Here is a 26,288-nt window from a genome sequence, read left to right as displayed (position 1 = left end):
GTATCACAGTTATGATAGCAAATCCATCAGGAAAACAGCTTTATAGTAAATGAAAGTTATGTTAATTGACAATATTTATTTATCATTTGCACTTTTAAAAGTTCCTTATCACATTTAAATAATAAAGACATTACCATATATACATATGTGGAACATTACCAGAAAATCAGACCAAGTCAAACACTTTGGATAAGTACAGTACAATCACACTGTATTATAACATTGAGATTCAAGGTGCTTTAAAACACATTTCCCTTACACCATATTATTTCAACCACCAACATGACCAAACTCCAATGAATATAAATCCATCTCGTTGTTATTTAAAAACTGTTAACATTCTTTTTCACATTTAATACGTGAAAGTGCAATTCTGGATTGAAATTAAAGCTCGTCATTGCCAATCACAGTACCAAATCTTTAATGACACTCGTAGAATTATTATATGGCCGAGTATATTAACAGAACTTCTGTGATGGTAATAATAGCTATAATGCTCTTCTTTTTTGGCTTTTGTCTTGAATGATTCAAACAGAGGGACATAAGGTTAAAATTATTCACAATAAGGTTGTATTTTTTAACAATTAGTTGATGCATTAGCTAACATGAACTAACAGTGAACAAAACTTCTAAACATTTACTAATCTTAGTTCATATTTGTTAAAAAAATCAATGCTGTAACTGTTAATATTAGGAATATAGTAAAATGAAAAATCTCTCATTATTTACCTTATGCCATTCCATATATACGGTCTATTACTTATTTTCTTCAATTGAACACTCAAATTTAGTCTTATATTATAATCCTGTCATGGTGTCTTTATATGGTACCCAAAATATTGCCGCTCCAAAAAGCACATACATTATATAATAACCAACTGGAGTCATTTGTCATTTATAAAGTGAAATGGTTTGTTTGTAAGAGAAAATGATTCATATTTTCAGCTTATTTAGCCAAACTAAAACCAAAACAAACACAACTGAGCACTAAATTCAAATATGGAGAAACATTCATCTTGAAATATAATCTGATTTTGTCACTCTTGTGACTGCGTTTGAAGAAGAAAGGAAGTCGAACACATCTCACATGTCATGCAGGCATGTAAATCATGAGAGAATTTTCCTTTTTTGGGAACTATACTCCTTCGACAGACCTTCACCTGTGAAAGCCTATGGTGCCTTTAACCATAAGTGACTTTAACTTTTAAACACTCAAGTCATAAATCAAAAGTCAAAATTGATTCTACCTTGAGGTTTTCCTTGTCGGATCATGGAGTAAATTAACAAATGATAAAAAAAGACCTTTTAGAGACGGTCAAAAGTCAAAACGCATCAGTATCTGTATAAATGAAAATGCAAAAATGCAAAACAAATCCAGGAGCTTATAGCCCCTCCCATTATACAACACAATTCTGCCTCACATAAATTTCCTTTTTGCTATAAATCATTTCACATTTACTACATTGCTTCAAAGTTCACTTCTAAGCTTGATGTGCAAATCCTCTTGGTCGATTTTGTCCGTCTGCTGATACCAGCGGTGATGGGCGAGCAGGGCCAGATTCCGGGCGGAGACTGCGCTCATCTCCATGCCGCTGGCCGCCCGCTCCATAGCGTTGAGATAGTACAGTTGGTTGTGTAGGATGAACGGAGGGGTTCCACGCTGCGGCGGGGTGTAGGAGGGGTATGCAAGCCAGCGCTTCTCCACCACAGAGTCCCAGGAGAGGAACACTTTCTTCAGTTCCTCCTGAGACACTGAAACGGAGGAGGAAATCTTCCAGACTTTTTTCTGGCTGGCCGGAGGGCGGGAGTAGCCCTTGGGAATCTGAACCGGGTCTATAGAGTGCAAGCTCTGGATGACGGAGGCTTTGTTATCCGTTGTGAAAATGTCTGAAACGAAGAAGTCTTCGGGCTTGTACGTGACGCCCAGATAGGACACATTGAGCACGCCGTGGACCAGCGTGGTCACCGTTGTGTGGAACTGGCCGGGGAAATGGGACGGAATGGGCGGGGAAAAGCCGGAGAAGTTGATGTCGGATAAGCCCTGGTGGAGGGGTGTGGCAACAATAACTATTGCGTACGTGGACTGGGCGGCACCAGATTCGCTGACGTAACTCACTTCGTATAAGTTTGTAGATGAACCTTAATAAAGGCAACAATAAGAACCATGAATACAATTGTGGCGACATGTATTTAACAAGTTCAACAGGACAATTCCATGCAAATGTCAAGCTAAAGATGTAAAAATCACGTTTTAATTATACTGGTCAGATGTCAATATGTGTTGGTTCAATTCTCATGTGAAGTCTTTTCATTTTTTTGTGTGTGTGTTTTTAATGTATAGTTTCCCATAGTCAGGTTAAGTTAAGTAAATAACGGTCAATATTCCTCACAAATGGGCACATGAAACTTAAAATAATTATTTGGTGTATAGAGTCATACATTCTCCATTTGTTGTTTATTATTGCATTTGGTTTGTGCATTTTAATTCATAGACATCCTGCAAAGTATGTCATCTCTCACATTGTACACCTTTTTGTCACATCCATAACCTATTCATTTTTCCCTATTTTAAAATAGAAAATTTGTGTATAGACAGATCTTTTTCTGCTGTCTGGACTATATCATGGGGGGTTTATTAAATATAAAAAGATGGTTTAATATAAAGACTTTTTTCACGGTTACGGATTTCTCAGCAGCAGAAGTCATCAAAGTTGGATAATCTTCTATAGCGGTGAATGGGAGACTACCACAAATATTTTTTTGCATTCTCATGTTCTCAAATAGCAAAAGAAATACTCAACAATAGTGTTTTTACTACTTTCAACAAAATAAAATGAACAGAGAGTCGGCATGTAGCGGCAGTCAAAAGATGTCAAATTTACAGTGACTTCAATAGAAGCTGCTTAAGAAACACTATTTTTTTGTAATTCGATGAAAAGGTAATATAATACAAAGTAAAGTGTTATAACGTACATAAAAAAAAAGGAAAATAAAAAAAAAACTTTTGAGGATTTACGATTGACCGTTGAACACAGGCTTGTGAAAAAGGTCCTTTGGTTAGAAATACAATTTTTGGTTTTTAACTTAAAATGTCCCATCCATGACTTGAAATGCACAAACACATAAAGAGCAAGAACTCAAAAGCACATCATTACTTTTACAAGACAGTTTATTAAATGACTATACCGGGTTTGGATGGTCTCGTCTTCATAGAAATGGATGTCACCCGTCCTTGTACAAGTTCAGCTTTGCTGTGGTAAAGAAGCCCGGAACAAACCTTTCCGTTTCCTCCGTCCACTGCCCACAACCCTGAGTCCATTGATGAAATCGCCACGGCTCCTGCGAGAGATGACCACCATATTTACAAAATACTTGCATCATAAAATATTTCTAATATTTATTATATACACAGCAATGTCCTTCGTAATGCAGTCATACCAACAAATCCGTGGAGTCGGACAGTCTGGCCGAAATTAAATCGAGTGATAGGCATTACAATATCATTGAGAAAGACCTGCGAGAATCCTTCAGCCAGCATGGTCTCCTCCAATGTCTGATTGACCAGAGCGATGTAATCTTCTCCACCCATAGCGTGCAAAAGTTTCTCCATACTGGAAAAGGAGTAGCCAAACTGCTGGTACTGATATATCCTACAGAGAACAACGAAATGGGTTTAGATGAGATTTAAGTCATGTTCTGGGATCAGCGATTACAACTGTAAAATAAAAAAACAATACTGACCTCATAAACTTCTCCAGAACGCCCTCCATCCACATGGGCATTCGAATGAAGTTCAATCCATATCTCCACACCATCCGTATGAAATTCACGATGTACCAGTCACTTTCTTCAAAGATCAGTTCCTTTCCGTCAAATATTGCCCATTTGGAAGGCATTTCAGGTCGTGGAGATAGTCCTAGTGAATGGATAAGAACAGTCAAAGCTCTGCAAGATTCAATCAGAGAAATTCTGTTGAGCATCTCGAACAAAGGCCTAACCGAGTCTGTCCACAATATGCTTCATGTGCAGGTTGAGCGGGTGAATAATGCTTCCGCCAGTCTCGTAATCGTGACCTCCTATGTTCTCAGTGGCCAGACGACCTCCTACGGTGTCCGACTCAAACACCTCGATCTTTACCGATGGACCAAATTCTTGTCTCAGGAAATACGCAGCCGCCGAGCCTCCAATACCTCCCCCAACTATTGCTGTAGGACAACAAGACATTTTGTAAAGAAAAATACGCACTAGGACTTTTTGGGCGATACAGATTTTTTGTTGGCTGATGCTGATACTGTAACTCGATTTTTTTTACATTTTTCATTGAAGTAAATACTTTTGATAGTGTTTTAAATAAGAAAATAGAAAAAAACATGCATTGAGGAAAAGAAATTCATATTCACCCTCATGGCATGTCAAAACTGTTTCTTTCTTTTGCAGAACACAAAAGAAGATATTTTGAAGAACACTTGTAACCAAACAACACTGTCACCCATTGACTTTGATTTTGTGTAAAAACTAATTACCGAGACATTTCACAAAATATCTTCTTTTGCGATAAAGAGTTATATACAAGTTTTGCAACACAAGGAGAATAAATAATGGAAAAAATTGTTGTTCAATTTTCTTTCATCCAACTGAATAATAATTTTTATTCTTTGACTTAATACAAACGTTGACGTACCAATTTTCTTCGGTGGATCTTTCTCATCTGCTGCAGTGGCCAGACCACTTAGTCCAACTTGACAAAGCCCAAGAAATAAAAGAGTTTTCCAAGACATGACTCTCAAAGCCATACTGGGAATTAAGTATTTCACAAGCACTGACACCTGTTCATGAGAAGTAAATGAAGAAAATTATAGTTATAAATACACATATTTGTTAAGCCCTGCCCATCTTTATACCAATAATTACATATCCTCAATATAACTTGCTGTCTCAAATAGACGTGAATCACGTGATTTACATAAATTATCGTGTTGCTTAATCTCTAAAAGGCATAACAAAAATATTACAGTATATTAAATCTTTACTAAAGGGCGCGCCCTTGTGTTCGGTTAACGTCACACCTGCCATGCGCGAGCATGTTCAAATCATTGCATCAATATATATTAAAAACAGTTTCGCTGTTGTTTTAAGGCGAGCACGAATAAATCACATTTACAATTTCGACCATTTTTTTATTTTGCATTGTTATCAACCGTAACCGTTAAAAACCAAAAATAAATCCGCGCTGACAGTAATGACAGATAATTATAGCGCAAAGGTCGACGAAATACTAACTTTACTACCACATTAATACAACTTTTTTGTCTTGCACTTCGTGTTTAAATTTAATCAAAATTGAATCAATCAATAATAAGTCAAATATTTATCAAAATGAAAAAATACCTCGTCAAAGGTAGAAGTCAACACTCTGATCAGACCATAGACTGTAAAAAATATGATCAGACCCTGTGAAAGTATTGCATGTAAACAAACGCTCGATCCAGCAGCCGCAGATTCGTCCCAGCAACATTAAACCGGAAACGGGATGCACGCAAGAGCGGATGTAGCGTGCTTTACGCTGGAGTGACAGTAGGAGGTGACCTTACTGTTAAAAATCCTACAGTTTTGTTTTTATTCAAGCAGTGATTATTAATATTGTAGTAATGGTTTTGTAGAGTGGCCTGTAGATATAAACAGCTGTATTAGTGACAAAATCAGTTAATCTGAGATCAGAAATGGCAGATTCACAGCAGACTCGAGTGCAGAAAGCAGTGGAGGATATGGTTCAGAGTCTGGAAAAAGATCACATCCGTATAATGCAGGTAATCTTTATTTTCCTCATTAAACCCAAAAAATAACATTTTGAGCTGCAAGAGTGTTTTACAGGGGCATCTCTGTAACGTTAGTCCATTGACACAGGTTTGATCTTTACGTTATTATGATGACATAATGTGTAAGTTAGCTTGCATCATATTATTAAACATAACTTTGTGTACTATTTTTATTGTTCAACCAAAAAAGTATTAATGAAAAATGCATTTGCTTATTGGAAACATGTGAATGATGTAAGGACAATATTTAAAATGTCTGGAGTATTTGTGAATATGAGTGTGGCAATAAAACTTCTTCTTTCCATCTATAAATTTAATGTATGAACCACCATTTTTGTCTATATATTAGGGACGCATGTTTCGCTGCAGTGCTGAATGCTGTGAGAATCCAGGTTACTCTATGAATCAGGTGCATCAGTGTATAGAACGATGTCACACACCATTGGCTAAAGCTCAAGGACTGGTCACCAGTGAGCTTGAACAATTTCAGGTAAGTTAACTTTTACCGGGTCAATCTGTAATATTTTCGTATGTTACACACTAACACGAGTTATTGTTGCCCACAGGATCGCCTCACAAGGTGTACAATGCACTGTAATGACAAGGCCAAGGACCTGTTCGACTCGGGAGCGAAGGAGCCTGCTGTGCGGGCGATGATGGACAAATGTGTCGGCAGCTGCGTGGATGACCACCTGAACCTGCTGCCCAGCATGACCCACAAATTGAAGGAAAGCTTGAACTCTATACCTCAGTGAAGAAGCCAACGCTGTATTTCGTTATGACTAAGCAAGGCTATAGAAAATGGTTGAAATGAACTCATGTCTTTACTGAATGTAAGAACTTGACCTTGAGAAGGTCACTAAAGTCTTTCACCTCAATTTGAGTGAATGGCGTGTGTTTGTTTCTCTGTTGATGTTGTTTGTGGTTTTTGTACAGACAATAAAAATGTGGTCAAAAGTAAGCTTGCCATTTGTTAATGCAATTAACATATGTCTATTACGCTGCGTTGTGGAAAACTCGATTCTGATTGGTCAATTGCAGCATCCTGCATTATAGTGTGATTCTTCTATTCTAAGTGTCTTAACTATTTTGCTCTTGATCGTTGCTAAAATAAAGCTTTATAGATTTATTTATTAAAATAGTAAGTGCTCACAATACTTTTTGAAATTCTTTATTACAATTTAAATATTTATTAAATATATATTTTATATTAAACTAGTTCAATCATCTTTGACAGCTTAACAATGTAACTGACCATTATCCCAATTATCCTTATGTTACAGTCACTTGACTGTACACCCTTTCCATTTCAAAGACAATGTTCATGTGTCAGTGTTGTTTTATTGAACTTGAAGACTTCTAACCGATGCTGCTTTGGTCCACAAGGTTTTACATTTAGCCAAAAACACCTCATTGTGTATTAATAACCGTACTGTTACACTGGACATCTGTAAAGGTCACATAAAGTGCCCTGCTGGTCAAAACCAACAGTGATGTTTGTACATTGGCATGCATTGACATGAAAATGACATATACTGTATGAATTTAGCACCAAAACTATTGTATACAGTAGAAAATTCATTTGATGGTACTTTTTCCTTTTTGATAAAAAAAATGGGAATCCCTGAAAAATCAACAACCAGCCTTATTACAAGAAAAATGACAAATGAAAACTTTGTACATATAAAACAACTTCAGGCAAAATAAAATGGGCAGAATGAAATTGACAACAAAGAGCACGTATGATAAGATTTGGCTCTTTGATATTGAAACACAGCAAATTATTTAAAAGGCACCTGACTATTTACAAATGAATGAATGAAATAAAAAATAAGAAGTGAACCAAAAATGAACACCTAAAACAGTAAGTCTCGGTTAAAGACTGGACTGCTTGGGTGATGTGGGTGAGGTCATGAGCTCTGATGCGTCACCTCTCCTCTCATTGGCTGGAGATGTGTAGAGGAAGTTACAGCACACATAAAGAGGAAAGGACAAGAGCCGACTGTCCAGATTCATCACCACGTACTCCTGAGATTACAAAACAAGAAGAAAGGTGAAAACTTTAGTCAGTTCTAAGGTATATTATTTTACTCTGACTTCATGATAAGATACCTGGTCCTTTTCAAGCGTAACCAGCTGGTAGCCAGTTGAGCGGCTGCAAACTACTTTTCCACTGTTGTCAAATGATGCAAGACGCAATCTGAAATGAAGTAAAACATGTTCGAAGCTACTTTGTTCCTTCTGTATTTAAATTGAATAGAATTATAATTGAACATTAAAAGTGTATATATATATAATATACTAAATAGAAAATATTTAAAGTTTTACATTTAATATAAAAATTAAATATTAGATTAGTTTTTAATGACACGTGTTTAGATAATAATTGAATTACTTTGTAATTTGTCTTTGACAAAAGCTCAGAGCTCCTTGGTGTTTCGAGTCTGAAGTCAACACTCATGTATTATGGCAAGTTTATCAATCATAGGTAGTTTAGAAGGTTAGAATTAGGTTAGGGTTTCATAAGACTCGAAACACCAAGGATTATGTCAAAACCAACAAGCCATGCCCACAGATCTGACTTGTAACAGCAAGGTTCAGCTCACCTGTATGCAAGATGTCGACGTGGTTGTAAACTGACAGCGCCCCCACATGGCTGACTGAGTGTGTTTCTTTTAAATATAATGAAACGGTTAGTGTATGTCACCAGCAGGTCAAACCCATAATTAAACCCAGTCCATCGCCAACAGTACTGTAGGAGGGAACAAAAATGTACAGCACAAAAAGTAAAGGATACAAATGAAGTGTTTACATTTAATGTAAGCATTTGGCAGATGCTTTTACCTAAAGCAACTTACATTGCATTATACTATACATTTTGTTTCTATTTACGTGCCATGTATAACGCCATACTCTAACCACTGAGCCACAGGAAAGCTAGAGTTGTGGCCAAAGGTGATGTCCAACTTTAAAAAAAGGGACATCTTCCCTTCTGATGTAATTATCTCATTGAAGATGCATCAAAACTTTGAATTCATGTTAAAGGGGTCATATGACACGGCTAAAACGAATATTATTGCTTGTTTTAGATGTAATGCAATGTGTATACACGATTTAGGGTTAAAAAACGGACAGGCCCACCTTACTTATGTAACATTTGGGTGGTCTTAGTCAAATCATACCACGAACTGTAGATTTGTGGGGTTGTGGTTACACATGGCGTTTTACACAGGTCTGGGTGATCATTCACTTTAAGATAGGATGCATATTTTGTTCGGACGCTATCATTTTTTGCAATTTTACGTGTCTAATACATGCATGGGCAACTTATAACACACCAAAGACAAAGGAAAACACATAGTAACGCCCTGTGACCCCATTAAATATTTGTAAAACCGAAGCCCACCTTTGAGTTAGCCAGCATTGGTGAGGGGGCATTAAAAGCAAATGTTTCATAAATATGCCCCACCAGACATCACTTTCTCCCAATACTGCATTTTAGAGTCAAACTCACGTCTCCATCTTTGGTCAGCTTTCTGCCGCAGCGCATGCTGTTCAGCTCAAACTCTTCTTTGTTGGCTTCTTGGGGCCTATACCAATACCATATTTATATGATAAAAAAACAGTTCCTGTCCAATTCAGTACAAACTTGCATATGCTGATGTTTAGCAGTACAGGTGTGATGACATGGTTGCCTTACCCATTATCATTATCATGTTCTGTTCTCAGCATGGAAAACCATTGCTGTTTGTACACATTCTTCAGCCACTCTGAAGAAAAGAGAAGCACAACAAACCCAATACAGTGCGAGTTTCAGACCAACCAAACACAATCATATACAAAGTTGTATGTTTGATTAAAAAAGATATCTTAGCACAGTTATATATTCCCTTTTCTTCCCAAATCAACGTGAAGCAAGTTTGCCAACACCTTCACATTAAAAACATTGAAAAACACAGCCCCTTCCTGTCTTTTGCTGAGTATCGTTTGGCTAGAAAAAGCTGTAACAAGAACAGCTCCGTTTAAGGGTCATACCAGGAGGCACGATGTTATCCCGTTCCAGCATGCGGGCTGAGGCCAGGTCATTGATGATGTACTGCAGACGGACGTGTCTGAAAACAGGGACGAATGTCATCCCGTCATCTGTGTTGAGGAATGGCTCGTCGTCTCCAGACTCTGTTTATCAGAATGAGAGTTAGTGTATGGATTCGTTTATACGTTTATGTGTTTTCACGTGCATGTAAGACTTACCACTTCTCCTTTTACAAAGCCAGGCATCTGCATCAAGCAGAAGCTGTTTAATAGGGCCGTCCCAAGATGGGTTAAGCTGTAAGAACATCCACTACAGGAGAGAAATAAGATACAGCTTTGGTGCTCTCCCTCTCTGTTCCAAAATCTAATATTGTTTGATATGCTCAAATTTATAAACATTTATAAACGAAAGGTGCTAGGTACAGGAACCCGCTAGGTTTTGGAAAAGAGCTACCGTATGAGTTCACTCACCTTCTTCAGTGCAGTGTAGACGTCCATCTCTACTTGCATTACAAACAGATCATAGGACTGAATGAGTTGTTCCATAATTTCCACCCTACAACCAACATATCGAACCACTGAATTTCTACATATCAACACTGAACCTTTGAATGAGGTCAGATATAGATACACATTACCCGAGCTCCTTCATGAGGTCCACATTCTGATGAGTCATGAGGTTATTGAGGAGCCACTCTAAACACCTGTTATACACAGCGAATGAGAATGCAACGATCATTATAACATATATACGTTTATATATTTTATTAAACAAAACGACTAACTTCTTCATGACGGAGTCCAAGCCATACATGGTGGCCGAGTTATAATAGCTGCACACAGTTTTGACGTTCACATTCTCCTTCATGGTTTCTCCGCACTGGTGAATCAGTCCATCCTGGCAAATACAACAAAAGAGAAATTGAAACTTATGCACAATTTCTGTTTCATTATCAAAATCAGAATAAAAATGTGGATCTTTTGTGCAACAGAAAAAGTTGGACCGATGAAAACAACCTTTTCAATGGCAAAAGTAACAAAAACATTTGTTTGTGTCATGCTACATTTACGCCACTAGATGTCCCCATAAATCCAACTGCTATTGGGATCAATATTACATTACACACACAGTACTTACAAGCTGAAGCATACAAGCAGCAGCGAGAATATTAACAACCCGGCTTGGTTTGATCAATACGTCATCCCGGTAAAGTGACCCAAAAACCACTTGCAAGGCTACAGAGAAAACAAAGAATATGAATGAATGTTTTGGACATTGAATTCTGACCAAATGTACAGCTTATTTTCAAAGTACCCTCCGTGTCAATATTCAGATCCGGAATCTCCACCTCGATAACCATCATGTTGGATTCTTTCCAGGACCCACTGAACATGCTGGAGAAATATCCAGACTGTACAGCGACAAGGGAATAAAAGCGTAAATTAAAATAATGACAAACCAAAATAAATGTTTTCAATAGGAGTTCTGTTCTTTTTAAAATAACACTGAACAGGTGGACCAACCTGACACAGGTAAATCTTGTGTAGTTTCCACTCCTGGCCAAGGGCACAGATTTTGATGTCGCTGTTTTCTCCATTCAGGAAAAGCGTCTGGTAGATGTACTTGGAGGTACTTTTCAATTTCTTCCTGTTTAAGTCCCAAGAAGAGAAAGGTTAAAGACCACACTCATGTCTGGAAGATGATCTAACTAACTATTGCTGTTATCCATGATAGTGATCCATTTATGCATCTGCCCCCTGGTTTTCTCACCTGCGTGGTGTGTCCAGCTGACTGTCCTCTTCTTCCGGCTCGCTGTCACACTCACAGCGCGAGCTGCGTTTTCTCTTCCTGCACTCGCACCGGTGTCGGGTTCCCGCGCACTGCCTCTCCGCCGCGTCCTCTGGGGCCCGCGGGGTCGACTGGAACCGGCTCCCAAATAAACCCATTATATATATTCAACCTGAATCAGCACATCATTACATCATGGGTCATAGTCAACACTCTTAAACAAGAAAAGCAGCATGTTTGGAACGATCAGAGAACTTTCTCGGTTAAACTATAGGTTACACACCTAACTTACTTTAGATGTGAATTTAACTGAGCAGGAAGTTTAATATTAACACACACGAATCGCTTCCTGTGAATCATTCATTTTAATGGTTCGGTAGAGAGACATGTACAGAGAATGTTATGGCATTCTCGCCGATGTCAGTGTCAGTATTAACGTTATCCTTCCTGTTTTATTAAACATAATTCTTTGTTCTACCAGTAACGTAAATTGCAGATTAAAATGGTTCTCATGGGTAGATATTCTCACCTCTTGTGACTGCTCAACACACGCTCTTTCCCATCAAAACACTGGGGACGCCCAAAATCTGGTCATAAATGCACAAAGGCATCGTTAGGCTTGGAGAATGTATATATTAGGCGTTGATAAGGATATTTACTGATGAAGGCTTAATTAATCAAACAACAAAGTCGATTGATCAATAACAAACACAAGCTGCGCGACGCGTCTCCTCCACGTCACGTTTCTGTGACGCCATACAGTTGCTACTGCCACCTTGCGTCACGGAGATGTGATATGTTGTCGCTCTTGCTTAATTTTTTTCTCCTTTTTGTTTGTTTTGTTATTCTTGCGCTTTTAAACCTTTTGTTTATGATTTATTTTCTAATGTATTGTATATGTCCTCTTGCTTGAAATGCATAATTCTTTCTATTTACCCTTGGCAATAAAACAAATGTCTAGGATGTCTTATGATTTTTTGCTTTGTCAGCTGACTAATCCAAGAAAATTGTATTAAAACACATAATTGCTGCTTACCTTGATTCGAGAAAAAATATATTAAAATACATCATTTATTAATTACATATTTATATATAATTATTCCTTTTGGTTTTTATTATAAAAGCTTGTATTTCATAGTTAAAAGCTGGCAGAACTTGCACATCTAGGTCAATAAATCAATGTAGTAGTATAAATTGTCTTTATAAAACAAGAATATGATCATAAAAGCATATTCATTTGTAGCATTATTCTTTAACGCTCTGCAACCTTTTAAAGATGAAAGTGCTTGTATCGTATTTTAAATGTTTTATAAAGTGTAACAAAAAACAAATATTTGGGATGATGAGGTTACTGAAGAAAAAAAGACTTGGTATAACTAAAGGAAGCTATTGGAATAGAAAGAGTAGTAGTGAATTGATCACCATGTGCATTAAAACTGTTAATAATGTTAATAAATTCCTATTTTTAATTTTAGGAAACGTTAGCAAGAAGGCTAGTAAAACTTTAATTTATTACAAGTTTTTCTTTAAAACAAAGTGCTTCATATTTTACCCATATTTTATTACATGCATTGGGCACGAAAATTTAAACCTTAGTAGGTATAATCCTGGTTTTCATTTTGTTGCACGTTATTTTAATCCAGACTAACATACGCACTAGAAACCTACAATTACTGGAACAGCCTTTTTGATAATCTAAACTTGAAAATGATATGGTCCATAAAACAAAAATATCTTCTCTCATATAAAGTCAAAGAAATATCCTTTAAAATACTCCATAACATCTACCCTGCCAAAACATTTCTAAAGAAAAAATTTGGATCTGACGTTGACACCAAATCCATTTTTTGTCAGAATGACAATGAATCACTTTTTCACTTGTTTTGGTCGTGCAACTGCATTCAACAACTTTGGAAACATGTTGGTTTGTTTATTTCAAATACTATTTTGAATGTTTTTTTTTTTAATCCAAAAACTGTTATTTTTGGATTTTTTGAAGGTGACCAAAATGCTTCTTTTGTAATCAACCTGATTATTTATGTAAATTTTATATACATAAATGTACATTTTCTAATACCAAACCTGTTTTTATAGTCTGTCTACAAGAGATAAGACTGTATTTAAAAACAATTATGTTTTCTTCCAATATGAAGCACAAAGAACTCGTAAAATTTGCTCTGCTTATAAGATTTTCAACCTATTTAATTTGTAATATTTTTATTATTTGTGTAACTCCCTCTCCTGTTTTTTGTTTTATTATTATTTTTTCTCTTGTCTTGTCTGTTTCGAGCCATGGTAATGTTTTTATTTTCTCTCTTTTCATTAATCCAATGTTAAGTTTCGGTTGTAACATTGTTTTGTTATAACAAAATGTTCAATAAAGCATTAAAAAAAAAAAAAAAACTAGAAACCTACAAATCAAATCCCCCCTCACTTACACAACTCACTTACACAACTCACTTACACAAAAACATAAATCCACTAGAGGCGCTGCTCGTTTAAACCTCGCCTTGAAAGGGCGGGGCTTATGACGGAACCAACCAATCAGCGTCTAGATGTCGATCAAGTCCCCTACCTTTTTGCGTCGAAACAACCTTTCAGGGTACCGTGCGTCTGTTTGACACGTACCCCAGTCTGATGACCGTTTAAATAACCTCATGTATCTTAGCTAAAGTTTTCGGTCGGTTTCAAAAGGACAGATCTTTGAAAACATTAAGTGCAGACTGCTTTCATAAGCTGGAAACATGGAGCCAGGAGCGAGTGACGCGGTGGCAGGTAAACACTGTACTACTGTAGACAAATATATTATAAGAGTGTGCATGGATAGATTGCAACCTAATAATGGATGTAGAGCACTAGATAATAGTGTGCGTGTAAATATTTGCTTAAATTCATAAAGTACAATAGAGTGAAAATGTAAATATTGTATTTTGTAATATTGTATATTTACTTACTTGTTTTGAGACTGAATTGCCATTTTCTGTAATGGCCGAATAGCTTCTAGCTCTTGAATATATTTGATAAGAAATATGCACTAGCAGGCTTTTGTGATGTTGACAATAAAGTATTGCGCAACCTTTTCAACTACCTCTCCATAATACCTCAATGCTGTCTAGGAGATGCAACTGAGATTCTTTTTTACTTTCCAGGTGGCCCTTATGTTGAACCATCCAATAGTAAGAAAAAGACCAATAAAGACACCGAACAGTCCACCCCCACCCCATCCGAGCAGACCAGCACCATGAAGCGTCTCTTCGGTTTTGAGAAGGAAGATCTCACCTCATGGCATCGACTGGTGTGTCTTCTGAATCGGCCCACTGACCCGGCCTCGCTGGGCATATTCCGTTTCTTATTTGGTACGTTTAATCTCTATTATACGTCACATACAAAAACGTCACGTAAACTCCTCCGATTTGGGTTTGATTTCTGTTTTCATGTTACCGTGTATCTTATTATCTTAGGTATGGTGATGGCGGTGGACATCACACAGGAACGAGGCCTCAGTCACCTGGACTACAAGTATTTAGACGGGGCACCCGTGTGCCGCTTCCCTCTTTTTAACTTCCTGACGCCCTTGCCCATGGACTGGATGTACTTTGTTTATTTTGTGATGTTCCTTGGTCAGTGCTCTGTATAGTGAGCACATATTGTTTTTGTGTTTATCGCTGTAAAACTGATCGTCTAAATTTTTGTTCCGCAGGCGCTGTTGGTATCATGCTTGGCCTTTTTTATCGCCTTGCGTGTCTTATGTTTATATCCACTTATTGGTACGTGTTTTTCCTGGACAAAACGGCCTGGAACAATCACTCTTACCTGTACGGGCTCATTAGCTTCCAGCTGATGCTCATGGATGCCAACAGATACTGGTAAGATTCCCGCTAGGTATAGTTTATCCAAAGACAATGTGGTTCAAAAAGTGTATATGAATCATTATTTTGCGGAACACAAAAGAAGACATTTTGAGTAATTTCGATGTGGTTTTGTGTTCATACAATGGAATTCAATGGGGGCCAAAGTTGTTTGGTTGTGACATTCTTCGAAAGTGTTTTTCTTTACATTCAGGTCATTAGATGGACTCCGAAACCCCAGGAAGAGGAACGCTCATGTACCGCTGTGGAACTACACCATACTCAGAACTCAGGTGATTTATCTCCATTTTCCAGGGAACATCTGTACTGGGTTGTAGATCATAATCTAGCAGATACAGTATAATGTCAATCTTTTTAAAATGAGAAATAATAAGTGAACGTTGCCTTTTATAGATTTTCATAGTGTACTTCATCGCTGGGGTCAAGAAACTGGATGCTGATTGGGTGGAGGGTTACTCAATGAAATACCTGGCACACCATTGGTTATTTGACCCCTTTAAGTATGAAACATCTCTTTCGGCAGGACACGTTTTGGACATAGCTAACATTAAAAAGTCTGTATTTAAAATGTTTTTTTACTTTGTTGCAGAGTGATTTTGCCTGTGGAATTGGTCAATCTGATGGTTATCCATGGTGGAGGTCTGATCTTAGACCTGACAGCCGGGTATCTCCTCTTTTTCGACGCCACACGTCCCGTCGCCTTTTTCTTTGTGAGCTATTTCCACTGCATGAACTCCCAGCTTTTTAGCATAGGTAAAAGATTTGCGTTTAAGGGATTGTTCACCTGAAATGATGGCATCAATAACATTACGTGTACATTTCATCTAAATCTAAAGATCTTGATGCCACGTTGTCACTGTGTGCTTTTGTTGTATTTCTAGATTAAACTGAACTTGAAATGATCCGTCTTTGTGTTTTCTCCACAGGAATGTTTTCCTACACTATGTTGTCCACAAGCCCTCTCTTCTGCTATCCTGACTGGCCCAGGCGCTTTTTTGGCCGTTTCCCAGAATTCCTGCAGCCTGTACTGCCCCTCATCTCTCCTCCCCCGGGTCCCAGCGCCTCGTGTGTGTACCTCAATCCACCCAGCGATTCTGGCAGACAAGACGGGCGAGATGAGAGCCAGACTGTCTCCAAAACCTCCACACCGGGCTGGAAACACAAGCTTGGAGCGATCTTCACTTTGGTTTACATCGCAGAGCAGCTCTTCCTGCCGTACTCGCATTTCATCACACAGGTGATTGTAAACAGCAGTCGAAGGACTGTTCAGGGCTCAGTGAGAGTTATTTCAGTCACGTCATGCAGGCCACTTTGGAATGTGGAGGTACACCTGGTCAGGCAATAAACATGAAAATACATGTAGTCCCTTTAGAGAATAGCTTTGAGATTTATTTTGGTTTAATCACAAGGAAGTTCTTCGTCCATCGTAATATTGGGTATTTATAACCAGGAAATGAAAAGTAGAATAGAACCAACTAGAAAAAAGCCACACATCGTTTACAGTAAAACATTTCATTTAATTAATAAAACTTAGTTACAATATGCAGTTTATGAATAATACAGTAATAATATAGTTAATGAATCTAAGCAACACACAATACAGGTTGATGATTACTATTGTGTGAGGATTTTATAAAACAAAATGTAAAAATGAAACACATAAAAATGTAAATAACAGTATTCTTCTGCTTACCACAAATAAATATATTTTGAAGAATGTTTGTAAGCAAACAGTTCTGGGCCACTATTGACTTCCATAGTAGAGAAGAAAACTACTATGGCAGTCTATGGTGCCCCGGAACTGATCAAAATCTTCTTTTAGTACAGTGTTGCAATCACTTGAGGGTCAGTAAATGATGAGAATTTTCATTTTTGGGTGAACTTTAATAATACATAATTAGATAAGCTTGAAAAGGCTGAGAAAAAGTACATGTTGAATAAGAAAAGGGAACTTAACATTTACTCAGACTACGCAAGACTAAATAAAGTTCCAGTAATCGCATTTATTTGTAGCGGAACTCTTGTTAATAGTACAAACATTGCGCATTGATGTATTGAACCGAGAACATTCCTTTCAAAGTGAGCTTGTATGTCTTTTCTCTTTACATTCCCGTTCGGGCCTATTGTTGATGTGTAGTTTGATCCAGAATGTTGACTTGTTTCACAATCAGTGTAAACACAGCTATCGAACAGCAGCACATACCTTTGGAAGAGGAATCCCGGGGCTGGAGAATGACTCATGCTTTATATGTGTAGCCAGTCACGTCCGGTGTACTAGTTTTATTTCAAATTGGCACAAGTATCACTTTTACTGTTGATGTTATTTGGCTTTAGGGGTTAGTTTAGAGTACACTTTATTTGGTCAGCCAGTAGGGAAGTATCTCACCCGGAATATCCTAATAACTGGCAACCACCTGCAACACACTATCAGGATGACAAGTTTTGCACAGGCAAGCAACAGTTTTTAGTGATTTTCCTTTAAAATCATAGAAAAGTTTGCAGTGATAGTTAAGTGAGCTACGCTGTGACAGATAGCTGTCTGGAGTTCAAGTAAAGAAATTGTTTACCCCAAAAAATATAATTCTTTCAGTATTCACTCACCATTATGTTATTTTCAAACCTGCATTTTAAAGATCGTTGGTAACCAAACAACATTGGCCCCCATTGACTTCCAGTGTAGGGACCATACAACCTTTAAGACATTAATCACAACATGTTTTGTGTTTCATAGAAATTTCTCTTTGGGTGACCTATCCCTTTAAAGTCTATCCCCAAAACTGAAAAATCTGTCATCATTTACTCACCCTCAGGTTGTTTCAAACCTGTATACATTTTATACACTAGATATTTTTAAGTATGTTACCCATTTTCAGTTCTCGGACATCATTCAGTACCATTATTTAAATTTTTTGTTCTGTTGAACTCATAATTAGATATTTTGAAGAATTTAGGAAAACAGTGTTCTCGGGCATCCTTGACTACAATTTAATTCTTCCTCCTATGGTGTTCAATGATGTCCCAGAACTGAAAATGACCAACATTCTTCCAAATATCTTCATTGTGTTCATTGGAACAAAGTAATTTATACAGTTATGAAATGACGGGAGCGTGGGTAAATGATGACAGAATTTTCATATTTGGGTGAACTATCCCTTTAAGACTTCATTTGACTTTCATTCGTCTTTGGATTACAGGGCTATAATAACTGGACCAATGGACTGTACGGTTACTCGTGGGACATGATGGTTCACTCACGTTCACATCAGCATGTCAAGATCACCTACAGAGACAGTGTTACAGGGGAGGTCGGATACCTTAACCCCGGAGTGAGTCGCTCACAATTTCACTTGAGATTCGAAAATTGATTGTAACATTCACAGATGCAGAAATGTGATTAATCGGGTGTCAATCTGGTGCAGGTGTTTACTCACAGCCGGAGATGGAAAGACCACGGAGACATGTTGAAGCAATACGCTACCTGCCTTAGCCAAAATCTGCCCCGTTTTAACATCTCAGATCCGGAGATATACTTTGACATTTGGGTGTCTATTAATGACCGCTTCCAACAAAGGTCAGCAATGTACACGTATTCGAAAACATTACATTTACATTTATGCATTTGGCAGACGCTTTTATCCAAAGCGACTTACGTTGCATTATAATATACATTTATTTCTAATTATGTGCAATCCCTGGGATCGAATCCACGACCTTGGCATTCTTGGCCCCATGCTCTATCCACTGAGCTAAAGGAAAGCTTCACAACATTCTGTAAGATAAAGTATGATTTATGATTCACATTGCTAAATAGATCAAATTCTTCTGTCCTGTAGAATATTCGACCCACGTATTGATATAGTGAAAGCTGATTGGTCGCCGTTCCGTCCCAATCCGTGGCTCATGCCGCTGCACGTGGATCTTTCACCGTGGAGGGCTAAATTTGAAGAGATAGAGGGATCTTTGGACAATCAGACTGAGGTGGTCTTCATCGCTGACTTCCCAGGTATGCCTTCACGATGTCGACTTTTACCGAGACGCAGAAATGAAATGCATTTTTCATTTAAATGCACCATCGCATGTTATGTCTCTTATATTTCCTCAGGCCTTTATCTTGAAAATTTTGTGAGTGAAGATCTGGGGAACACCAGCGTTCAGGTTCTTCAAGGTCTGGTGAACGTTGAGATAGTGGACGAGAAGAAGAACTACAGTTTACAACCAGGAGAAAAGATGCAGGTACGATTCTCCCCGTTTCATTTTAAATCATAAATAAACTTTTTCATGTTTTTATTTGTATGTATTTTTTTATGTATTAAGCTTCCAGCTGGTGCGTATCACAAGGTGTACACTGTATCTGATAAGCCGTCGTGTTACATGTACATCTATGTAAATACTACTGAGGCAGGAGCTGCAGAAAAACTTCACAAAACTCCTTGAACTTCAGGAGAAAGTGCGAAATGGAACAGGTATGTCGGATTTCAACGGTGTTAAAAGCTTCGAATTGTTACAAATTCATTCAGATTCACAGAAAAATCTGATTTGTTTATTGTGATTTATAAATTAGGGATGTAACAATATCAAAATCTCACTGTACGATAATATCTCGATATAAAGTCCATGGTTTAAAATAACATCTATTATTGTCTAACATTCTCTATGTTAGGCCCGGAAGACCTATCGTTTCATACAGTCATGTGACAACGATAACTATGAGACAATTTTGCTTTTGCGATGACACCATATCGATAATATTGTTACATCTCTATTATAAATACATTTCATTTCAATGTACAAGGTGCCACCAATGCACCTTACAATTTTAAACCAACAAACCAAAATTGAACAATGCTTGCAACTTAAACAGACCTTTTGTTTTGTTAATAAGCTTTTCTCAGACCCTTTTTCGGTGCAGTTACACTGAACAGGCAAACATTTGTTTTGTTATTTGTAGAGACTGAACCTTTACCACCAGAGATGCAGCCGCTCATCATCGGTCTCGATGGCTACGACATGAACGACACCGTGATCGACCCAATAGTCCGGATCTTCTTGAAACGCCAGAAGCGAATGGAGACTGTAAAGAAACGCAGAGAAGCTTCTGTGGTCGAGAGGTTTCAGAGGTTTGCCTCAAAGAAATATTACACGATTAGACGAGGGTATGTCGAATTGCTCTGTATTGTTTCTGTACTTATATCAACAACTTTGTTATTTTGTGTCAGTCATTTTCAATGTGTGGTCTGCAATGTACACGGTTTGATTTTCAGGTTCCTCATGACAGCCATTGCTTTGCGTAACCTGGCGGTGGGTTTGCCACCCCTGGAGCAGCTGAAGAGGGAAGTGGATTATGCCAACCTGAAGGAACCAGAGGCAGAGGCCAATCAGGACGAGCGTCTCAAAGATGAGGTTGGACACGGAGAGCTGTGAAAGTGACTGCAGAGAGCATGTCAGGTGTATTACAACACATGAGCAAATGCTTTGGTAGGTCAGTATTTGGAGCATTCCATAAATGTCTATGAATAAGGACATTTGTTTAAAGTTTGGTCCGTTTCATTTTTTGTTTTTGGAAATAATCATTTGAAATATCAATGTCTTTCATTTTAAGGACTAGTTCACCCTAAAATTAAAATCATGTCATTATTTAGTCTCTCTTGCAGTATTGTGTGTCATTTCCATACAATGAAAGTGAATCCATAAAAATCTTTTATTCTGTGTTTTAAAGAGGACATCATACTGGTTTGGATTTACATGAGGAATAAAATTATTACAGCATTTTATTTTTTGGGTGATCCATTCCTTTAAATATGCTTTTGCTGGTTACTGAAATGTAAGTGTGAACGAATGTTTTTTTAAGATTATGTTCCGAAAACAGAAATATTAGTACAAAGCCTTGCTGTTAAACCTTTTTGTATTAAATGCCAAATTAAAGGTTTTAATTCACCTTTTGTGCATAAAGGGGTAGTTCACCCAAATATTTGAAGTTTTGTCATCATCTATTCACCCTCTTTTCAGCTTGTATGACTTTTTTCTTCTGCAGAACACAAAAGAAGATATTTTGCAGAATGTTGGTAACCTAAGAGCAACGGTACCCAGTACTATTGTACAGACAAAAAACCAATAGACGTGAATGGGTTCTATTGCTGTTTGGTTTCACAACATTCTTCCAAATATCTTCTTTTGTGTTCTGTGAAGGAAAGAAAGTCACACATGTTTGAAATGTCAAAAGAGTGAGTCAATGATGAGAAAACTTTCAGTTTTGGGTGAACTATCATATTAAGGTACCCTGCCGTGTTCTGTCTCGTTCGGTTTGTTACATAATTTTAACTACTAATGTAAAGTAAACAACTAGACGATCATGGCAGACAAATCTTGACTGTAAAATGTACCAGGTATACAGTATGGACAGCTACAGAATGGTCTTTAATGCATAAGTTTCATTATGCTAAATGGCTGTGTAGCCTGAAATGTTTCTTGTATTATGAAAACAGTTGAAAATGAAAATCTCAGTTTTGTATGCAAATTGATTGTGGGATTGTGTGAGGATTAAAGGGCGGTTGTCAGTTTTTGAATAAACAATGCAAAAAATATTATATATATATAAAAAAAGAGTAATTCATTTAATGAATGAATGTGTGATGTTTTATTGCTGTCATTTTTAAAAACAATGTTCAGTTAAACTCTTTTTTCAACAATGTTAAAGTGCATTGACAACAATCAAAAGTGTCAAGAGTTACACGCACATCACATGGCACATATTTTATACGCACAATTAAGACGTCGTAATAAAAACAAACACATAACAAAGTAAGTATAACTGCTTGAAATGGTATCAGTATGTAAAAAAATATCATGTGTCAGTTTCACTCTCAGTGTTTTAGCAGATGGGGTTTGCTGTAAATCATATTAGCTCTCGTCACATTATCACCACTATTGCTTTTAACAGTAGTGTAAAAGCTTTTAAAAGCTAGTGTTCAAATGCTCTCATGTTACACAAATTCGTTTCCTAAAATTATCATGTTACTCCAAGACTAAACTGCATTTTAATAATAATCTACCAATAATCTTTTTCCTTGGTCCAATATAGAAGCAAGCTTGGTAACAACTATTACTCTTTCAAGTTTTGGGCAATAACATGGTAAATAGAGACACATAAGTTGACTTAGACATACATTTGGTTTACACAATTGTTCCCTTTTTGTTCACCATAAGCGAGGCTGGTTATCATTAATTTTCACATCAGAAACTCGAAAAAGGTACAAAAACAAACGATTCCATTGGAAAACGAAACGGTTCAATGCTCTGATCAAATTCATCTCAGTCGGTGGATGAGATTTCATGTAAAATTAGTTCAAATCACAGCATGTTTTGTTCTGTTTTACAGAAGATGTGCAAATGTTTGCTGAGGTACTTCACACTTGATATTTGAGATTAAACGAGACCTTGATTTGACACTCAATATGATCATTTACAGAAATAATAGACCTATCATCTATCATCATTTGTTCATCCTTAAGCCATTTCAAACCCGAGTGAGTGTTTTTTCTTCTGCAGATCACCAAAGAAGATATTTTGAAGCATGCTGGTACCCAAACAACACTTAACCCCATTGTATAGAAACATGTCTGAAAATAGCTTCTTTTTGACCCACAGATGAAAATGTCGTATACAGGTTATGACTGAAATGAGGGTGAATAAATGATGATAGAATTGTTATTTTTGGTGAATTATCACTATGAAATTCTGTGTATACAGCCTACGAATATCAGTGACACTAAATACTGTGCAAAAAATCTATGGAGTGTTTATACCAAAATAAAATGAACAAATCCTTTAAACTGGCGCTGGGTTATTTAGTGTCGGTAATACGAATCCCTTCTTATCTGTGAAACATGAGTTGATGTTTTCCACAGCGCTCGCTCAGATCTACCTCGGCTGGAAGTCCGGATAGAATATTCCACGTATCACGCCTTCAATTACCATATTTGAAAACGTATCTGCAAACAAATGACAAATAATCAATTGCTATTTGTGCATTTTAACATTGCTTTTATAAAAAGATATATAATATTAATAACCTGTGCAACTGAGTGAGTGAGCGAGTCAACCAAGCAGGTTAAACTAGAAAGTAAGTTGTTTGACCTGTTTTTATCTGCCATACGATTTATTAAGAATCCCAAATTTTCACATCCTTACTTGACCAGCTTATATTGTGCTGTATATTTGACAATTTTGTAAAGTCAACTTTTTTTTACATCAATCATCTTAGATTATTTAATAAACATATTAAATATTTATTTGAAATATAAACTTTGTGGCTCCTAATGTCAGATCATGAGATTTAATTTCACAGACAGGGTCACTTTTACTCTCTAGACTTGCAGCACTCAGTCGATTCTCATTGCATAAAAATTCACAAGCAAAGCAACCTACAGTAAACAAATGTACAGAAATGTGGATCATGCAGAATTTAAAAACAAGTTTTACCATTGGTGGCAGGCAGCAGATATGGATCCCTCAGGAAGAGCAGCGCCGGCTGGTGTGTCAGTTTACTGCAGGTTTTGGAGCAGAAAGGTCAGTATGAGAACACAATGACTCATACAGTTCTCTGTTTTTGATGACAGCTCGATAACACAAAGCTGACTGTGATATTTATCACATGGATGGTGTCATTTCCCCGAGGCACTGTAATAACTTCTGAAAAGCAGGATTATTACAGAAGACTAAACTGATCAGTATGTTTCTCCAAGGACACTTGTGCCGAAACAGAAACCTGTCAATGTTCATTATGAATGTTTTTGTGCACTTCTTTCAGGTGAAAGTACTTAAAAAAAAAATCACAAACCTTGATTCCTCTGATTCCGTTTCGAATGACCTAAACAATAAAAAAGACCACAACTTTAACACAATGCACATTTTAATGATCTTTTTCAGATTACCACATGGAAAAACTCCTTTAAATGCCTTTCGTTGAGACAAATTATACCCTATAAAGCCTTACCCACAACTCTCTGTTTTCGGTAGTGACGGGAAATGCCGGATATTGAGGAAATCCAAGAATATCTTTGGAAGAACCTCATTTTCCATGATTATAGTCTATAGCGCACACAGAGGGAAACAAATGGTTATTCCAGAGGTTTGGAGAGGGAACGGTTTCTATTGTGAAGAATACACACATCAGTGTATGAATGTCTGGATAGTACCTGAAGGTAAAGTTCTAATCCATGTCTTCTCTGCTCGAGAACCTTGGGAACCCAGTTCCTCACATGCTTTGAAGGGATTTCAGGAGGTTTAATGATCTTTTTAAGCTACAAAGAATGATAATCAGGAAGAAAACACATGTTACACACCAGCCTGAAGGTGTCTCAGATAACTGTTGCTCTTGAGGTGAAGCCAATTGTAAAAGCTCTTCATCAATCCACACAAGTTTCTGGACACAGTAAATTGCTGATACTTATCTTATTTCGTATGACCACATTTATAATGAGAACAACGTCAATTGCATAAACAATATTTTCCAAGCAACAAAAAATGTGCTGATTCTTGTAAATTGGTTACAGGAACTCAGAACATTTATTAAAGCACATGTTGTTGCACAACCAGAATTATTCAACGAAAAATAACAAAACAAGGATGTTTAACCCTACCAAGCTCTATAATGACATTAAATTTAGACTAATGGCATAGCATTTCTTCTTAGTTTATTATCATTATTATTATTATTATTATTATTATTATTAATAATAATAAACATTTTTAATGGGATACTGAAATGATTTAAACCTACCATTTTATGCAGGGTATGAAATTCACTATATCGTTTCTCTACAGTGTGCTGTCTACCACACATGAGCACCTCGATCTTAAAAACCTGAAGAAAAATGGTCACATTACATATGAATATTTCAACGGTGAATCGTTATTTAATAAAAGCATTTCAGTCAGATCGACATTAAGAATATTTAACATCGCAGACAACTCAGGTTAAATTCCTTTTAAATGCAGCCACAAATCCTCCCTAGCAAGTCTACTTTTAAGGGAATCACGAGTTTGAAACACTCTTTGCCCCAGACAGATCACGTTCAGTTACTCTATGTTGAAACTCGACATTGATCGACATTCAAACAGTTTAATGTTTATTATCATGAGATAATAGGTGAGATTTAACACAAACACAGAACTCACCGTGTAGCCCTTCTCCACATTACTGCCCTCCGATCGAAAAGACGGGATTGACACCTCTACTGAATGCATAATCTAACACGATGAATCTGTGGCAAGTGAAATAACTGTAAACGATGTCTGGTTGGTCGTTAAATGTAAGTCTAGTGGTTGTCAAGTTCACTAGGCGTCTGGTATGAGAAAAATTGAAAATATTCCAAGCGCTTCTTCTCCAGCGCTTGCGGGAGGTTTAGCGGTTGGTCTGGAGATGTAATACTGCCACCTAGCGACATGACAACAATCATGCACTGCAGCACAAACAAGTTAGGAGCTCTGGCCCCCGTTGCATAAAGCACCTTACGTGTAATTTTCCCTGAAGCGTGCCCTTAAATATACCTTAAGTTTTACTTAATTGATTTCATTTAGACAAATCTACCCTTTTATGTAACTGATTTACAGAAGTTTTGACCAATCTTGAAGAAAAATAAACAACTAACTTGTAAGACTAGTCTAAGCGTTTTATGGCAACTGGCACCTGGTTTCATATGATGGACACATTCAACTTTCATGATTTCAGTAATATAATCTTTTTTTCGTCAATAGGCACAATTTCCATGTGACAACTTGATG

General features: G+C 37.1%; 5 protein-coding genes across 5 annotated transcripts; 2 read left to right on the top strand and 3 right to left on the bottom strand.

Moving 5' to 3' along the window:
* Positions 1 to 56: 56 nt before the first annotated feature.
* On the bottom strand, positions 57 to 5,532 carry pcyox1 (prenylcysteine oxidase 1). The gene is made up of 7 exons (XM_056736281.1): positions 5,389 to 5,532; positions 4,682 to 4,826; positions 3,999 to 4,205; positions 3,742 to 3,916; positions 3,439 to 3,650; positions 3,187 to 3,339; positions 57 to 2,139 (listed from the first exon to the last, which is right to left on the bottom strand). The coding sequence occupies exons 2-7, from the start codon at positions 4,791 to 4,793 to the stop codon at positions 1,469 to 1,471; spliced, it is 1,530 nt and encodes a 509-aa protein (XP_056592259.1). The 5' UTR covers positions 4,794 to 4,826; positions 5,389 to 5,532; the 3' UTR covers positions 57 to 1,468.
* Positions 5,533 to 5,557: 25 nt separating this feature from the next.
* On the top strand, positions 5,558 to 6,777 carry fam136a (family with sequence similarity 136 member A). The gene is made up of 3 exons (XM_056736285.1): positions 5,558 to 5,807; positions 6,166 to 6,306; positions 6,383 to 6,777. The coding sequence occupies exons 1-3, from the start codon at positions 5,721 to 5,723 to the stop codon at positions 6,569 to 6,571; spliced, it is 417 nt and encodes a 138-aa protein (XP_056592263.1). The 5' UTR covers positions 5,558 to 5,720; the 3' UTR covers positions 6,572 to 6,777.
* A 194-nt stretch (positions 6,778 to 6,971) lies between these two features.
* gmcl1 (germ cell-less, spermatogenesis associated) lies at positions 6,972 to 12,380 on the bottom strand. Its single transcript, XM_056736282.1, has 15 exons — positions 12,167 to 12,380; positions 11,620 to 11,809; positions 11,373 to 11,496; positions 11,164 to 11,260; positions 10,987 to 11,084; positions 10,634 to 10,746; positions 10,487 to 10,552; positions 10,320 to 10,404; positions 10,068 to 10,158; positions 9,852 to 9,992; positions 9,517 to 9,586; positions 9,331 to 9,406; positions 8,423 to 8,568; positions 7,929 to 8,016; positions 6,972 to 7,844 (listed from the first exon to the last, which is right to left on the bottom strand). The coding sequence occupies exons 2-15, from the start codon at positions 11,793 to 11,795 to the stop codon at positions 7,692 to 7,694; spliced, it is 1,524 nt and encodes a 507-aa protein (XP_056592260.1). The 5' UTR covers positions 11,796 to 11,809; positions 12,167 to 12,380; the 3' UTR covers positions 6,972 to 7,691.
* A 1,824-nt stretch (positions 12,381 to 14,204) lies between these two features.
* On the top strand, positions 14,205 to 22,125 carry ggcx (gamma-glutamyl carboxylase). Its single transcript, XM_056736472.1, is given in 16 exon segments — positions 14,205 to 14,412; positions 14,787 to 14,993; positions 15,099 to 15,257; positions 15,338 to 15,503; positions 15,700 to 15,778; positions 15,900 to 16,006; positions 16,096 to 16,259; positions 16,433 to 16,743; positions 18,701 to 18,832; positions 18,926 to 19,077; positions 19,340 to 19,509; positions 19,609 to 19,739; positions 19,821 to 19,907; positions 19,909 to 19,969; positions 20,455 to 20,659; positions 20,768 to 22,125. Coding segments are annotated over 16 exon segments (2,322 nt in total). The 5' UTR covers positions 14,205 to 14,381; the 3' UTR covers positions 20,928 to 22,125.
* On the bottom strand, positions 22,117 to 25,925 carry snx24 (sorting nexin 24). The gene is made up of 7 exons (XM_056736473.1): positions 25,683 to 25,925; positions 25,285 to 25,368; positions 24,701 to 24,805; positions 24,499 to 24,593; positions 24,343 to 24,372; positions 23,985 to 24,049; positions 22,117 to 23,494 (listed from the first exon to the last, which is right to left on the bottom strand). Exons 1-7 carry the CDS (start codon positions 25,749 to 25,751, stop codon positions 23,424 to 23,426), a joined length of 519 nt encoding a protein of 172 aa, XP_056592451.1. The 5' UTR covers positions 25,752 to 25,925; the 3' UTR covers positions 22,117 to 23,423.
* Positions 25,926 to 26,288: the final 363 nt, after the last annotated feature.

Source organism: Triplophysa dalaica, chromosome 22, assembly GCF_015846415.1.
Source record: "Triplophysa dalaica isolate WHDGS20190420 chromosome 22, ASM1584641v1, whole genome shotgun sequence".
NCBI classification, from domain to species: domain Eukaryota; kingdom Metazoa; phylum Chordata; class Actinopteri; order Cypriniformes; family Nemacheilidae; genus Triplophysa; species Triplophysa dalaica.
This window is presented reverse-complemented; position numbering and strand designations above follow the sequence as displayed.

What these genes read in the sequence shown, in the direction of transcription:
- pcyox1 (XM_056736281.1), bottom strand. Translation starts at nt 4,793, where the DNA reads ATGGCTTTGAGAGTCATGTCTTGGAAAACTCTTTTATTTCTTGGGCTT. An exon ending in CCGACTCCACGGATTTGTTG is followed by an intron (nt 3,340 to 3,438) that starts GTATGACTGCAT and finishes CATCTCTCGCAG; the next exon opens with GAGCCGTGGCGATTTCATCA. An exon ending in GACGAGACCATCCAAACCCG is followed by an intron (nt 2,140 to 3,186) that starts GTATAGTCATTT and finishes GCCTTTATTAAG; the next exon opens with GTTCATCTACAAACTTATAC.
- fam136a (XM_056736285.1), top strand. Translation starts at nt 5,721, where the DNA reads ATGGCAGATTCACAGCAGACTCGAGTGCAGAAAGCAGTGGAGGATATG. An exon ending in ATCACATCCGTATAATGCAG is followed by an intron (nt 5,808 to 6,165) that starts GTAATCTTTATT and finishes TCTATATATTAG; the next exon opens with GGACGCATGTTTCGCTGCAG. An exon ending in GTGAGCTTGAACAATTTCAG is followed by an intron (nt 6,307 to 6,382) that starts GTAAGTTAACTT and finishes TGTTGCCCACAG; the next exon opens with GATCGCCTCACAAGGTGTAC.
- gmcl1 (XM_056736282.1), bottom strand. Translation starts at nt 11,795, where the DNA reads ATGGGTTTATTTGGGAGCCGGTTCCAGTCGACCCCGCGGGCCCCAGAG. An exon ending in CAGCTGGACACACCACGCAG is followed by an intron (nt 11,497 to 11,619) that starts GTGAGAAAACCA and finishes GGACTTAAACAG; the next exon opens with GAAGAAATTGAAAAGTACCT. An exon ending in TCTACACTGCACTGAAGAAG is followed by an intron (nt 10,159 to 10,319) that starts GTGAGTGAACTC and finishes TCTCTCCTGTAG; the next exon opens with TGGATGTTCTTACAGCTTAA.
- snx24 (XM_056736473.1), bottom strand. Translation starts at nt 25,751, where the DNA reads ATGCATTCAGTAGAGGTGTCAATCCCGTCTTTTCGATCGGAGGGCAGT. An exon ending in ACGGAATCAGAGGAATCAAG is followed by an intron (nt 24,050 to 24,342) that starts GTTTGTGATTTT and finishes CAAAACCTGCAG; the next exon opens with TAAACTGACACACCAGCCGG. An exon ending in TCTGCTGCCTGCCACCAATG is followed by an intron (nt 23,495 to 23,984) that starts GTAAAACTTGTT and finishes ATTTGTTTGCAG; the next exon opens with ATACGTTTTCAAATATGGTA.